The 14,108-nt window shown below is 36.8% G+C and overlaps 1 protein-coding gene across 1 annotated transcript in view; it reads left to right on the forward strand.

Moving 5' to 3' along the window:
* The window catches only part of brinp1 (bone morphogenetic protein/retinoic acid inducible neural-specific 1), a 151,024-nt gene that overhangs the window by 30,979 nt on the left and 105,937 nt on the right, over positions 1 to 14,108 (forward strand). The window contains exon 2 of the mRNA XM_079418656.1: positions 2,123 to 2,390. Coding sequence (XP_079274782.1) covers positions 2,173 to 2,390 — 218 coding nt within the window. The 5' untranslated portion in view covers positions 2,123 to 2,172. The remainder of the gene's footprint in view (positions 1 to 2,122; positions 2,391 to 14,108) is intronic.

The raw sequence follows: 14,108 nt of genomic DNA on the forward strand, positions 1-14,108 counted from the left end.
TTTTAAAGTGAAACGTGCTGAAGACTGTTGTTGATGTAAGTCAAAGAACAAATAAAAAAAATAAATCATTGGACTGTTCTAGTTGCTGATTAACTTTTGTAGCTTGCATAAAGATTAATCTGTATAGTTTATGCATATACAATTTATAGTTTATGTGAAGATTGTTTTAAAATCACTTAAATTAAAAGTTGTTATATATTTCAGAGCCTATTAAATGTTAAAAACAATGGCTTTCAATTATACTGTAATGTTGAATGGCTATAATTACTAGGTAAAATTGAGGGATAATGCATTCATTAGAGACACTAGTAGCAGGACAAATTAAAAACATTGTAAATATGTTTAGTCATTGTAGTAGTAATATCTGCCTGTTTTTGCAAAAAGAGTTTTATGGCCAGTAAAACAAATATTTGGCCGGTAAATTTGATCACTTCACCGGCCACTGGCAGGTATGGCAAAAAGTTAGTTTTAGGCCCAACATACATACATACCAAAAAAAAAAATATTCCCTTGGCTATACAAATTAATGCACAATGCAAAAAAAAAATAGTGATGCTACACAGTAGTTATTGGGGAAAAAGTACTGTATTACAGCAAAATAGCTTTTAATAGCTCAGAATTTGGGCTATAATGCTGGAAGGGAAGATCTGGAGGATCATTAAATTTTAAAATGGCTCACAACAAAAAAACACGCTGTTGGATAGACAGTCATAAAGAGTGCTGCTGACCTGTGCTGTGATCTGGAAATGCAGCTCATTTTAATAACATACAGGCTGGTCGTGGAAAGCTCACATCTTTTTCTTTAAGATTTTGCATAAGACATTGAGACCTGTTTTTTGAACCAAAACAGTTTTGTATTACGTTCTCCAAAATGATCTTGCTAAAACACATCTCTCGAATGAATGTCTCATGAATGTCACAAAAATCATCCAGAAATTAAATGCAGTACAATAATACAACACATACCATGATAGGGGCTAAAATGAACTGAGCACCAAATGAGAGTAAATATCAGCATTTGTGAGTTGTCACTCATCAGTTGGCCTGTGACATTTCTTATTAATCCTAACAATGCCTGAAATGCAATATGATTCAGCACAGTTATTAAATCGCAAATTGTGTTGTAATTATATACTATGTAATCTGATGCACTGTTTCAGCACTGTGATCATTTTTAACGGTGCACAGTAAATTCTGCTCTTTAATTAATTTGAAGCTCTTTAATTGATTATTTTTTTATTTCAGTTTGTGTTTTATTTATTTTACTGCATCAAGTTAAATTTTAATTTTCATCTAGCATTTATTTTATTTCAAGACACATTTTTTTCTTATGTATGCAAGTATGTATGTATGTATGCATGTATTATTAATATTATTATTATTATGTGTTTCCCTATTTATTTATATATTTTTTTTTTGTTTTTGGTGAAATAGTGCATATACAGTTTCATGGCTGGTAAAAATGAATGAATGAATGAATTTTAACAATGATAAGATTGTTCAATTTTTTCTTTGATTTTTAGGTGAAATGTTTTTCATGAGATTTATCCTCGGTATGGCTTTACATAAAAGGTGGACAGATGCTTTTTTTTTCTGGACTCAGAATCATTTCATTGTTATATAATGGTCTGTTTTTTAAATTATTTTAATATTAACATCTCTTTTACAGACGCCTCTAGACAGGAGAATATTTACTCTTGTCCATCTCACTTTGACGCAGGATGTCAGCATGTACCACTTAATTGCATAAATGAGGCTAATGCAATAACTTCATGTGCGAACGCGCGCCCGCTGTTAATTAGCAAGTGGAGATGCACCGCTGTCTTCCTCCACGAACCGACCCCATGTCACCACATATCATAATTCTGACACTCACCCTGTCTGAACTTATCATGCCACCAATTAGTCTGAATAAAGTGAAGGCTGTACTTCCTGTTTGTAATTCATTCTCATCGGTGAAAAGGGCAGTGAGTCGTGTTAGTGTGGCGCTCTGCAAACCAACTGCTAATAAAATAAACTGTTGGGGATGTGACAACAGGATTCGATTTCTTTGCACATTCAGTGGTGTCAGGGTTTGATGACTGATGTTCAGATGTTGTCTTGTGTTTCTTGCGTCCCGCAGGTCTCCACAGAATGGAGCGAGAATGAGCAGAGTGCGGTCGAGAGTGAAGCATGTACTGGAGGCTCATTGAAGTCACTTACTTCCTGTTTATATGGAACCATATAACAGTTCAGTCTTCCCGCAAAGAGCCCTCGGCCAACGAGCAGCATGTTACCAAGCAGTTTGACTGGCTCATCTCTGACCGTGGCCCTTTCCACCACTCGAAGGGGTATCTCTCCTTCATGGAAAGATTTCGCCAAGGATTCACGACCCGGTATAAAATTTATAGGTGAGTAATCAACACCATGCTAGTATGCACTGTGTATGGCCTTTGCTCATGGCTGTATTTGAGTTTCTGCTGAGTTCTCTTAAAATGGGCGAGTTATGAAGAACTGTCCTCAGTGTGAACCTATTTTATCATCTTACAGAAATTCAAAGCGGCCCAAGCATTCGTTTCCAGCCATTCATAGGGGATATGCATGCAATCTGATCAGCGCCGCATTATTGTGCTTCTAAAAAGCTGAGATCTTTAAAATAGTGCTTTCCAGGTTTGGAAGAAATCATAAGCTTTTCTAATTTTTATTCTAGCTCTGAAATAATACAGTGGCAAGAAATTGTGGTAACACTTTTTTTTAAGGACCAATATATAGTTGCTTATTAGTATGCATATTACCAGCATATTGGTTGTGTATTAGTACTTATAAAGTACATATCAATGACTTATACTGCATGACTACTGTATATTTTAGATTCCTTAATCTCCATATACCTAAACTTAACAGCTACATTACTAACTATTAATAAGTTACTAACTATATTAATAAATAAGTAGCAAGAAGTTTACTGAGGCAAAAGTTGTAGTTAATAGTGAGAATTGATTCCAAAACTAAAGTGTGACCATTTTTTTCTAGTTCTGAAATATTGCATCGCCAGGAAATTGAGTGGAATCTCAGTAAATTGATTTTTGAAAATAAAGTAATAGTGACCAAGTGAAAGAAATCATTTAAATTCATTGGCATGGAGGCTTGACAACCTGCATTGTGTGCACAACTGAGTCGGCTGTTGTTCTTGTGGAGCAGTGATTTCTGTTGTTAGGTACTCTGAAAATACTTTAAAGAACATTGAAAATAAAGAGGTACCACTTTACATTAAATCTGCTTTTATTTGTTGACATTAATGCATGCACTAACTGCATCTTAACCTAACAATGAACAATATATTTTTACAACATTTGGTAAGTTTAAGTGATGTTAAAATATACAGTTTTTGATCTGAAAATGTATTAGTAAATGCCTGAGGATAGCATTCATATTAATAAATGCTGTATAAGTGTTACCCATGTTAACTAATGCAGTTAACTAATGTTAACAAATGCAACCATATTGTAAAGTGTTACCAATAGAGACATTTGATGGAGGTTAAAGTTTGTTAATGCTGCAGGTATCATGATCATTGTTAGTCCATGATACCTGATATTAATTAATTTAAATGTATTGTGAAGTTTTACCAACATGTTAATGCTGTGAAGTTGCTCTTTCATCATTCTGGAGATTAAATGGAGCTCACTGCTGTTTTATGTCTCTTTGGAAGGTCTATAGGAGAAATATAAATAGTGAGCCACAACTGAGTCCACGATTACTGCACTGAGTAATGTCTGAATTCTGATTCTGCTATCATAACAAATATAGTTTGGGACATTTTTGGAATGTTGTCTGTGGCAGGAGAAACATCTGAGAAGAAAGAAGAGATATCATGTTTTTTTTTTTAGGTTTAGGTGAAGGATCTCAGCTTCATTAAAAAGCTTAATTTTTGCACAGTTATCAGCTTCAGGAGAGCAGGAATTAGTGACACTTGTACCATAACACTGCCACACGTTTGAGCATGGAGTAATTAAAATAACGACATGCACCTTCCAGGAGAGTTTAAACATGTTTTTATTCAGCACTCCTCAGATCTTTACCACATGCCATTATTATATCTGTCTATGAAGTAACCCTCCTTTTGATTTATTATTAAGTCACTTGAAATAATTACAAATCCCTTTTTCCATGAAATACTCTTCTATTTATAAAATTCACTACTCAATGGTGCAACAAGGCAAGCCACGCTTGGTTCTTGAAGTGTTTTTCATGTTCATTGTCTCTATAGGGATTTCAAAAACGTCTTCAATACAGGGTTTTAACTCATCAACCAAAGCAACCTGTTCCCTAATGAAGACAACATTGCAAACTTTGATTTAGGACAAAAATGTACAATAAATTCTGAAAAAAGGACAAAACTGCATACTTAACATCTTTTTTGAACAATCTTTTAACAACCTACTTATCCTAAGAATTGTAAATGAAATATTAAAATAAGTGGTACAATGTACTGTATATGTGCAGCAGTGTTGCCAAGTCTGCAGTTTTCTCACAGAATTGGGCTACTTTAACACTGTTGCCTCAGGTTGTTTTTTACCAGGGGAACCCCACCAAAAACTGTGCATTTTACCCTCTGGGTGTGGTTTTTAATGGGACCACCTCGAAACACTACATTTGGGCTAGTTTTGAGTAGAAATTGTGTGGGTTTTGTTGTGAACACCTGGCAACCATGATGTGCAGTAAAAACAATGTATTTTATGTTTTAAATTTAAAAGAGTAAGATAATGTAGAAAGCTCTTTTTTGAGCTCTTTGAACAAAAACTTCACTCTAATTCTATGGTAAAAGTATCTCTGATTTGTAGATCTCTGTTTGCACTGAAAATCTATCTATTCGACTTTTTTAAGTTAAAATCACATTTAAAATCACTGCTTAACAACGCCATGGTAGGTCTGTCTTGAAAAATGTGTAGGATATCGTTCAGCATCAATTTCTCTATAAAATGAATGTGATTTCAGCCCAACTGCTGTGCTCTTCTACTGCAGTGATGTAACCTCATGAGGATTGAAAAAGCTAAGGCAATTACAAAGCCGAGGAAATGCATCAGTGGGAATTTCTAGTAAAAGAATGAGCTTTACAAATTTAAATACATTTTTAAATAAATTAAGGTCATTTAATAGGCCTACATAACTAATACATAACTTTATAATAACATCCAGCCCAGAGTTACTATGTATATAGTATGTGTTTATATATACAAAAATGACTAATCAAAAGGAAAAACTGCCTCACAAGTTTTCAATAGTCCATCAAAACCTGCAGCGCTACTGTAGACACGGAATCCCTGTGCACATGCTGCTGTAGTTAGTCATACGATTGGTCGTTGCTCTAGTCAGAAGCACGGCAATCAGGCTCGCGATTTGCCACAATTTTATTCAAATGAACAAGCGCAGAACAAACATGTTACCATCCGCACCCCCAAAGTTTTACGGTGAATGTGATTTCACCAAGTGCAACATGTTCCTGGATCAACTTCCGTGTTGTTCCTGGAACAACATTCCAATCAACCAATCAGAATTGAGGGATACTATTACAGGAAATGTAATTTGTGTCATTAGTCAGGTCTTGGCAAACTAGGTCAATAAGGAGCAATTAAGTACAGTATTACTCTCTTTTTTGTGTTACATACTTATTTAAGTATTAAAGTCCTAATTAAAAGTCTATAACATACTTTGGTTAAAATTCCTCAATAGTAGTGTAAGAAACACCTTTTTTACCCTGCCAAAATCAGCTGTTTTCAGCAAGCAGTTTTTTTAGTCAACGTTGCTTTAAATGCTAATGAGCTTTGCTGACTCCACCCCTCTCTTCTGTGGGGTGATGAGCAATACTGTTTACTTTAGCCGTGAAACTGGCTAACTAGTACATTATTAGGACAAGTGATTTGCAAAGATTCATAAAAAACCCTTATACTCACTTCTTCTGTAGATGAAGCTAGATCACAAATGATTCACACGAACATAGATGCATTTAGGCAGATTGGCGATCGGCGCATTCGCTTCAAAGCGAAAGTAACGTTAATCCTCTGTGTCTTCAGCAGCTCAGATGTTAGGAGTAAATGAAGACTGCTATTATTCATTATACTTCATTATTACATCCAACAACAAAACACCTCAATCGCTTAATCGGAGACATCTTGTCTTCCCCTGCACCGGAGTCGACACAATGGCGGTCGGACTGTTTACAGTTCACTCAGGGCGGGTCTAAGGTAAGACAGCCTTGTCAATCAACTATCGTAGGAGGGGCCTGTACAGAACTTCGTCATTATGACATGAATCTCAGAACAGCTGGATTTGAGAAAGGGGATTTTAAAATAGGGATTAAAAAAAAAACAAAAAACACTGGGTGGATTTTTATAATTATTGGATGGATGTGTACACACACTTCCAACACACATTTATGTTCAAACAACTTGAAAAGTGAATTTTGCATCCGTTGACCCCTTTAAAAATGAAACCTTCATTATAAAACTGACTCGAGATCAGTTAAAACCATTAGACACTTGTTATGGCAAAACTTTGGAATGTTGAAAATGTTTTGAAAACTAGGTTGAAATCTGTAAGATGTTTTCTGAAATCATGCGACTTGCAAAATTTGATACAATCTCCAAACCACTGATTCAAAACTAAATGTTTTGATTTCGAAGCTTCATGAATCAGTGCTTTTCTAGTTTGCATCCCTACAAATGTGTTAAAATAAGCCCTACCGAGAAGTAATTAAAGTATGAATTGGATCCATATGGTTGAGATACTAATGGACATTGCATGTATTTCTACAAGCTCTCACAGCAAAACTGCTGTTCTTTTCTCAAGAATGCTTCCACTTGGCGTGCAGTGACTTTTAAAATAAGCTTTCAAGATAAGAACATAAAAAGTCACTGCAGAGGACACATACAATATGTCTCTATATCTTCAGTGCATTAATGGATAAAGCCGAGTTCGGCATGTGGTTGCTCTAATGGTCTTAAAATCTGCACTGGAGCACGAGAGACGGTTGTGTTTTCACCTTGATGCACCGGTTCAGCTCAGGCTTTGTGATGGTCTAGCCTTCATCTTGCTCGTTGTGCCTTGAAATGCAGTTGTTTTACAATTTTTGATGTCATATATCAAAATGGCACATTCTAATCATTATTGCAGGAATGCAATTAAAAGATGCTGGTATACACAGTGTGAAAAATATCCTGTAGTGTTTGTCATCAACAGATATTACAAATAAGCGATGACAGTGCTGTAATGAGCCCTTAATAAGCATATTTAGAGCTCTGTGAACAAAAATATGTTAATGGCGCAAAAAAATAGTAAATTTGGAGGGATCACCAAAGGGTTTTTGGCACAAAAACCCCCTCAAAAAACAGTGGTAACAGCCTTTTTAATGCACAGTAAAACAGCGTAACAGTATGTTTTTAAAGTACAATCAACTTAGCACAAAAGCTACTATTTTTCATGTTATGACCTTTTAAATGTACTGTAAAAAGGAAAAGAGTCAGTCTAGGTAAATGGAAGGCCATAGATACGGAAGTGAAAATGAAACACTCTGCAGTTTATAGTGTTTTTTGAGCTGGGATACAGCGAGAGCGAAATACTTGCATTGGCATTTATTCTTTCCTGATATAATATCCTTCCGATGCCATGAAAACGTACCTGTCAGTGTCAGTGACACTTACATAAATCGCAGCACACTCTGAATGTGTTACATTTGAGTGAGAAATTTACTTCTCAGAAGCTAAATGAACACTACTACATGTTGTGGAGGTGAGGAACACTTGAAAAGTACATTTTCTACTTGATACAATCTAGTTTTTAATCTGTATGTAACAGTGACTCTAGTGACTAAAAGATACATTGTTGAAACAGCAATGAATGGCTCTGCTCTAAAACAAGCAGAAAGCTACAGAAGTCGACAGCATTTGAAAACCTTTTTTTGTTTAACACCAATGCAAATGGCATTGTGTGTATCTTTCATGGAGTAGACAATCCTGGAAAGCATTGCAGATAAGATGGCAGATACGGCAAGAGAAATGGCTGTGATAAATATTTGGATATCATTCAGTTCTAGAAAATGTCAAAAACAGTTTGGTCTAATAAAAGAAAGAAGAAGAAGAAGAAAAAAACAGTTCCAAACAAAGCCACAGTTATTATATTTGTTATTAAGATGCATTTTGGTTGATCGGATCACAAGTGAATGAAGGAGACACATTCCCGCTTACACCTGCTGTTTTAGTCTGTCTCTTTTGTCCACTTTCAACAACTGATTTCTTTCTGGGGAGGCTCTATGGATTGGAGTTTGTATGGGCTTTATCTTATTGTGAAATAAGTTCATGCATTATACTTATGAACCTGAAAAGAGACAATGGAAAATGATAAAAGAGAGCAGCAGCTTTCATTTCTGCTCTAATAGCAGCAAAACTATGCAGAAGGCTGTAAGTTTGCATTAGAATCAGGACTGGTATGAGATTGTGTTTTTTCGTTTTTTTTGCCTTCAAACTATACATCAAGGTTTAAATTGAATCTGGCTAGCGCACTTCGACAAGACATCTCATAAGAATTATATCAGTAAGCAGAAAGGAGATTGTTTTTAGCAGCTTACACTATGGAAGCAATCTGGACGAATGAGTTTTCGATTACCTCTGGAAGTGGTCGAGAGTGGACAAACTCAAAACGTTTCAGACCCATTTATACCTCTATTTAGCATTGTCTTCTTGGATCGACAAAACCACATTTTAATACCAGGCGTAAACAGGGCCTCCGAGCAACACATAGCTGTGTTTCCTTACCGAATAAATCTGTTTTTTGAATGAAACGAGTGGGTGAATAATTCAATGATCCATTCATAAATGCTTCATTCTATTCTGACAGGCTCATTTATTTGCCCTAATCCCACTGAAGTGTTTACCATACAAAGTGAGAGCTTTGAAGAGATGAAGGGTGTAGTAGGGGACCAATTTTTTTTTCCTTGAAATGCACTGGGTCATCAGTCAACTAAGGAGGCACCATCATTACACAATTCAACCTGTGCAAAGAATCATGGGGGCGAAGCATCCATCAGTTATACCCTTTGAAATGATTTATTCTGAAGGACCCTTTGAAGTGGCCAGTTTTGAGAACTTCACTTTGGAATGAACCTTCAATATGGCGGCCTTGATCATTCTCACTCCGAAGTGCCCTTCGGAGGTAGATTTAGAGGACAGTGACTTGGTTTGTTCCTGAATGAATCAGTCATTTAAATTAATCCATTCATTAAGACACCGAGTTTCACATTTAAAGTATCATTTAATTGAAAGCCATTTAATTATTGATGCATTATGCAATTGCAGAAATCTAAATGCTAAGATGCACATTGAACATTTTTTATTAATATCCCACACAACTAGTTCATAATAATGCAATATTTCTAATTTGAGCAACACATGGTTAAACTTTGCATACATTATTTAGGCTAAAAGCAAAATGCTGAAGTATATTTAATCATAACCTCTGTTACTTTTCATATGCAGCGAGTGTACAAATTAGAAATATATTTTTTTTCTTTTATATGCTACATTAGTCTCAAATAGTTGACAACAGTTGAGAACCATCTGTATAGTGAAACACTTGCTTGGGTTTATGAAGAAAAACTGATGTATGTTATTTGGTCTGTAGCATCCAGTGTTATAAAGCATTCTGTCAAAGGATTTTTTTTTTCTAATCAAAAGTTGTACTTATGGGAAAAGCTGTTATTTTCAGAAGTGCCATAGGAATTAAAGTAAAATTATGCTTTATAGATATTGAAGCGTGTAGCATACAGTTACTAAAATAAATTGCTTACAACAGGATACAGCAATGCGTTGTTGTCGCAGCTGCTTCAAAGGAATCGGCCTTATGTGCTCTCAAACACACACACACACACACACACACACACACACGCACACAAGCAATGTTCATGTATGACCTCCTTATAAAATAATTTTCCTCTCAATTCCCAACCCATCAGCTGCCATTCCAAACAAACTTTTAAGAGAGATGCTGGTGCCGAGTCAACCACCTCACGTCCATATGTCTGCACTCGCTGTCCTATTTTACGATTAATGTCAAGAAGTCTGGCGTTTTGCATTTTCCCATTCCCGACACTGTCATCCAGTGGCTTTAACATGTCTGTAACGGCTCAGAACGAGCGTCCTAGAGGAGACAGACAGCTAAGATGTGATCTGACGGAACACAATTCCTAATATTACTCCTATATCCTCCAGTCTCTTTGCATAGTAAAGCTCCACATATTTGACTGACATGCTACTGCAAATAAAAGGCAGAAGTTGCACTCTCAGCTTTCACAAGAGCACACTTTGATGCCTCCGTTTCCTGTGAGCGGAGAATTGTGTGATAGACTTCATCTGGGTCGCGTGTTTAATATTCTAATGGAAGATTTAGGCCGTTTTCCTTCGCTCTGCTTTCATTTCCACGTCTCTGCTGTTGTCTGTATTTGCTTTCTCTCGTCTCTTTTCCCCTCTGTCCTTCCCGTCTCGTCCTGTTCTGTGTTCAGTTCCTCTCTTCTTTTATCTTTCCATCACCCTGTATCCATGTTTTCTCTTCACTGTATCTCTTTCCTCTCATGTCAGCTGTAGATCACCCTCAACATCTCTTTCTCTCTCTCTGTGATTCCACTGAGTTTTACTCTTTTCGTGGACCCTAAGGGCTGGGGAAGTGAGGTTTTTTTTATATGTCACATACTGAAGGTGTCAACTTTTGTCGGAGGGCTTGACTGACTGTATTTGAGTTGTTTGGTGAGACAGTCGCTGCTCCCTTTTCTCATGTTTGACCTATTTATGTGTGCTTGTATTTTCAGTTCCTCAAACTATGACTTTAAGTCACGAGAAAACAGATTATCAGAAAAGAGAAAAGTCATTAAAAAGTGGTGCATTCAAGCCATGTCAGAAAAAATATTTACAAGTTGAACGCACATCATCACAAAGTCATAATCATGAGTGCGAATGATAAAATGAATGAAATTATTATTATATTATACCACAGTATATGTTATGGACTTATACTGCAATATTTTGCATAAATATTTAGAATTACAGTGTTAATAATAATAATAACAATAACAACAATAAAAGATGCATTCACGTCCTTTCAGAAATAATTGAATAAATTAAAACTATAAATATATATATACGTCCCAATGTCATGATTCGCGGTATGTACTTCGAAGTTACGCCCCCCTTAGTTACTGTTGCTCCCTCGGACAAACAAACGGAGTTGCTCACTGTCTTACAGTGACAGCTGCTGTGTGAAAATCTTGTCCCACGATGTTTTTGCACAATTTTGGACACAGAAGGCTACCAAATGGAAATTAAATATTCCATGGAGGGATTTATAAAATATTTAAAAATAAATACGGTGGCTAACTCGAAGCGAGGGTTTATAGATCACAATGCAAGCGGAAGAAGTCTCATATTAGCTCGGTCATCACGATCGCAGATGACAACATGCAGGATCAACACCGTACCACAGACTACGTGATGTGAAGTGACATTCAGCCAAGTATGGTGACCCATACTCGGAATTCGTGCTCTGCATTTAACCCATCCAACGTGCACACACACAGCAGTGAACACACACACACCGTGAGCAGTTGGGGGTTCGGTGCCTTGCTCAAGGGCACCTCAGTCGTGGTATTGAGGGTGGAGAGAGTGCTGTACATTCACTCCCCCCACCTACAATTCCTGCCGGCCGGAGACTCGAACCCGCAACCTTTGGATTACAAGTCCGACTCTCTAACCATTAGGCCACGACGATTACATTAATGTACATTTAACCAGTTTAATATGGAGAGGCACTGAAATATAGACCTTCGTTTATGTCTTTTTACCCTACACTGTACAAGCCACGAGAACAGTCCGCTATTTAGGTTTGTACGTTAGCATGGACTCACTAACTTTAACGTTAGCTAGTTTTAGCCAGAGATACCTTGCTAAAGCACAAGATAACATTAACGCTCTGCTTGAGCAGGTGAAAATTGTAACTTAATGAGTGTATGACAACCAGAAATTGAACCTTTTTGTCTTCATTTGTATTGGGGTTAAATACTTAGGGACATTTTGCTCTGTTTTGTTTGGATTCAGGAAATGTAATAAAATAGATTATATTGCCCATCCTCTTAGGATACCTGGAATCAGTGTTACAAGTATCCCAGGCACATCGTTTTTCCATTTTTGAAGCATAAACCCCATAAAACCGATGCAAGCTTCGGAGCTTCCAATGTTTTTCTATGGCGCTGAAACCTAAAGATGTCCGAGTTCCGCTTCCTGCGCTACTGATACTCGACTGCCATTGGCTAGTCTGCGTTCGAGGGGAGGGGCTTACCGATAGGTCAATTATGTAATCCCAACGTGTAAATGCGAACTTTTCAGCAGGATTTGAATGCACCAAAAGAAACATATACATAGATAGACATTATAGATCTTATTATGATCAATACATTTAGAAAACACATAAGGTGAAGTTTCATGTCAACTTACAACACTTTACAAAGCATGCAAATAAAAATATGCAAAAAAAAATTAAATGTGTTGCAACAGACTCTAAACAATCGCAGTCGTTATTGTGCAAGGGGAAAAAAAACTATTTATTTTTGTTTAAAGTTAAAATTTGGTTACAATTTTCACTTGAGTATGAAGTTTAACAGCTGTGATGGATTTCCCTTTGTTGCCACAGTTTTACCATAAGTGTTTGCAAGCAGTAGCCTTATTCAACAAGGGTTCAGCCAGGGACGTGCTTCAGGTGCGCGCTCGACTCATAAAGTGCGGAAAAAGGAAATACATTATGCATTTGGCAGGGACATTGCCTCTGGCATGGCGACACGGTGGCGGCACGGAGAGATCGTGTCTCCCTGTGTTCCCCTGTCTCCTCCAACAGAAGGAAGCATCAAATTCAGCCATCAATGCAGGATATCGGCTTGCTTGTGACAAGACAATTAAATCGTGCATCAATACTGAGTGGAATTCAGTGCGCTTCTCATTAAAAATTTAATAAAAAAATCTGCAATCACATCTGTCTGACATCTGCACTGCTGTCACATGAACTGGGAAGGCTCATCCATCAAACGTCGGTAATCTGAACAAAAGTTTTGTTTCTCTGTTTCTGGAGCGAACGTCGAAGCCAATGATGTGTGTCTTCGGGCCTTTGAGTCTCTCAGGCTGCCGCTTCCTCTTAGGTGGTGAATTGGGTCATCGCGTCTAATTTTGGTCTCACTTCTAGCCAGCAGAAGTTACGTAATGCCAAATAAATGCTGTCTAGTCATGTTTTGTCCCACAATACAGTGAGCTCTGATTGGATCTAGCTGCTCAGATTATACAACAATCAGAAACAACCCTGAAGGCCCGTCTCCTCATGTTCGACTTCACCTAGTGTTGATTTCACAAACACGCTTCTTGCTCTGACTGGTAAAGTATGTAACAGTGGCTGACCCAGATGGACTTTCAGTGGTTGATGATGATGATGGCTAAAACCCATTTAATTATAGCAACTGAGATTATGAAAACTGTATGCCATATTATGAAACAAAAGTGAATGTACTTTCAAATAACTGTTGCTTTATAAAAATGCATGTAGTATTAAAGTATGATTCTATTATTATTCAATGTTACATTCTTAAGTTAGAAAACCAGTTAGAAAAGTTTCCATCTGTAGGCAATTTACAGAGCATGCGAAGTATCTTACGTATGAATCTTCATTCATCTGATTCACTGATTAGATTCTGAATATTAGATTCACATCAGCTCTTTGCTTTTTCTACAGAAATTGTGTTCAAATACTGAGAGACATGGAAAGAAATTATTCGTGCATTCATTTTACTGTAGCTGGTAATTGAACTACCTGATGAGCAAATTGAATAGAAATGGGCGTATTTTACTGGTGCATTCATTTTCATTCGGCCGAATGGTGTGATTTAATGTTGTGTAAAGGCCACTGTACAGCAGTCATTACTTAAACACAGAGGTTGTTGTGGACTTCCCATATTGATTGATTGATTAATTGATTATAAATTCATGTTGTATGCTCCACAGTCTATGGGTTAAACATAGTGTTTAGTGCAACTAAATAGTAATAGTCAA

Source organism: Barbus barbus (genome assembly GCF_936440315.1).
Source record: "Barbus barbus genome assembly, chromosome: 6".
NCBI lineage: Eukaryota > Metazoa > Chordata > Actinopteri > Cypriniformes > Cyprinidae > Barbus > Barbus barbus.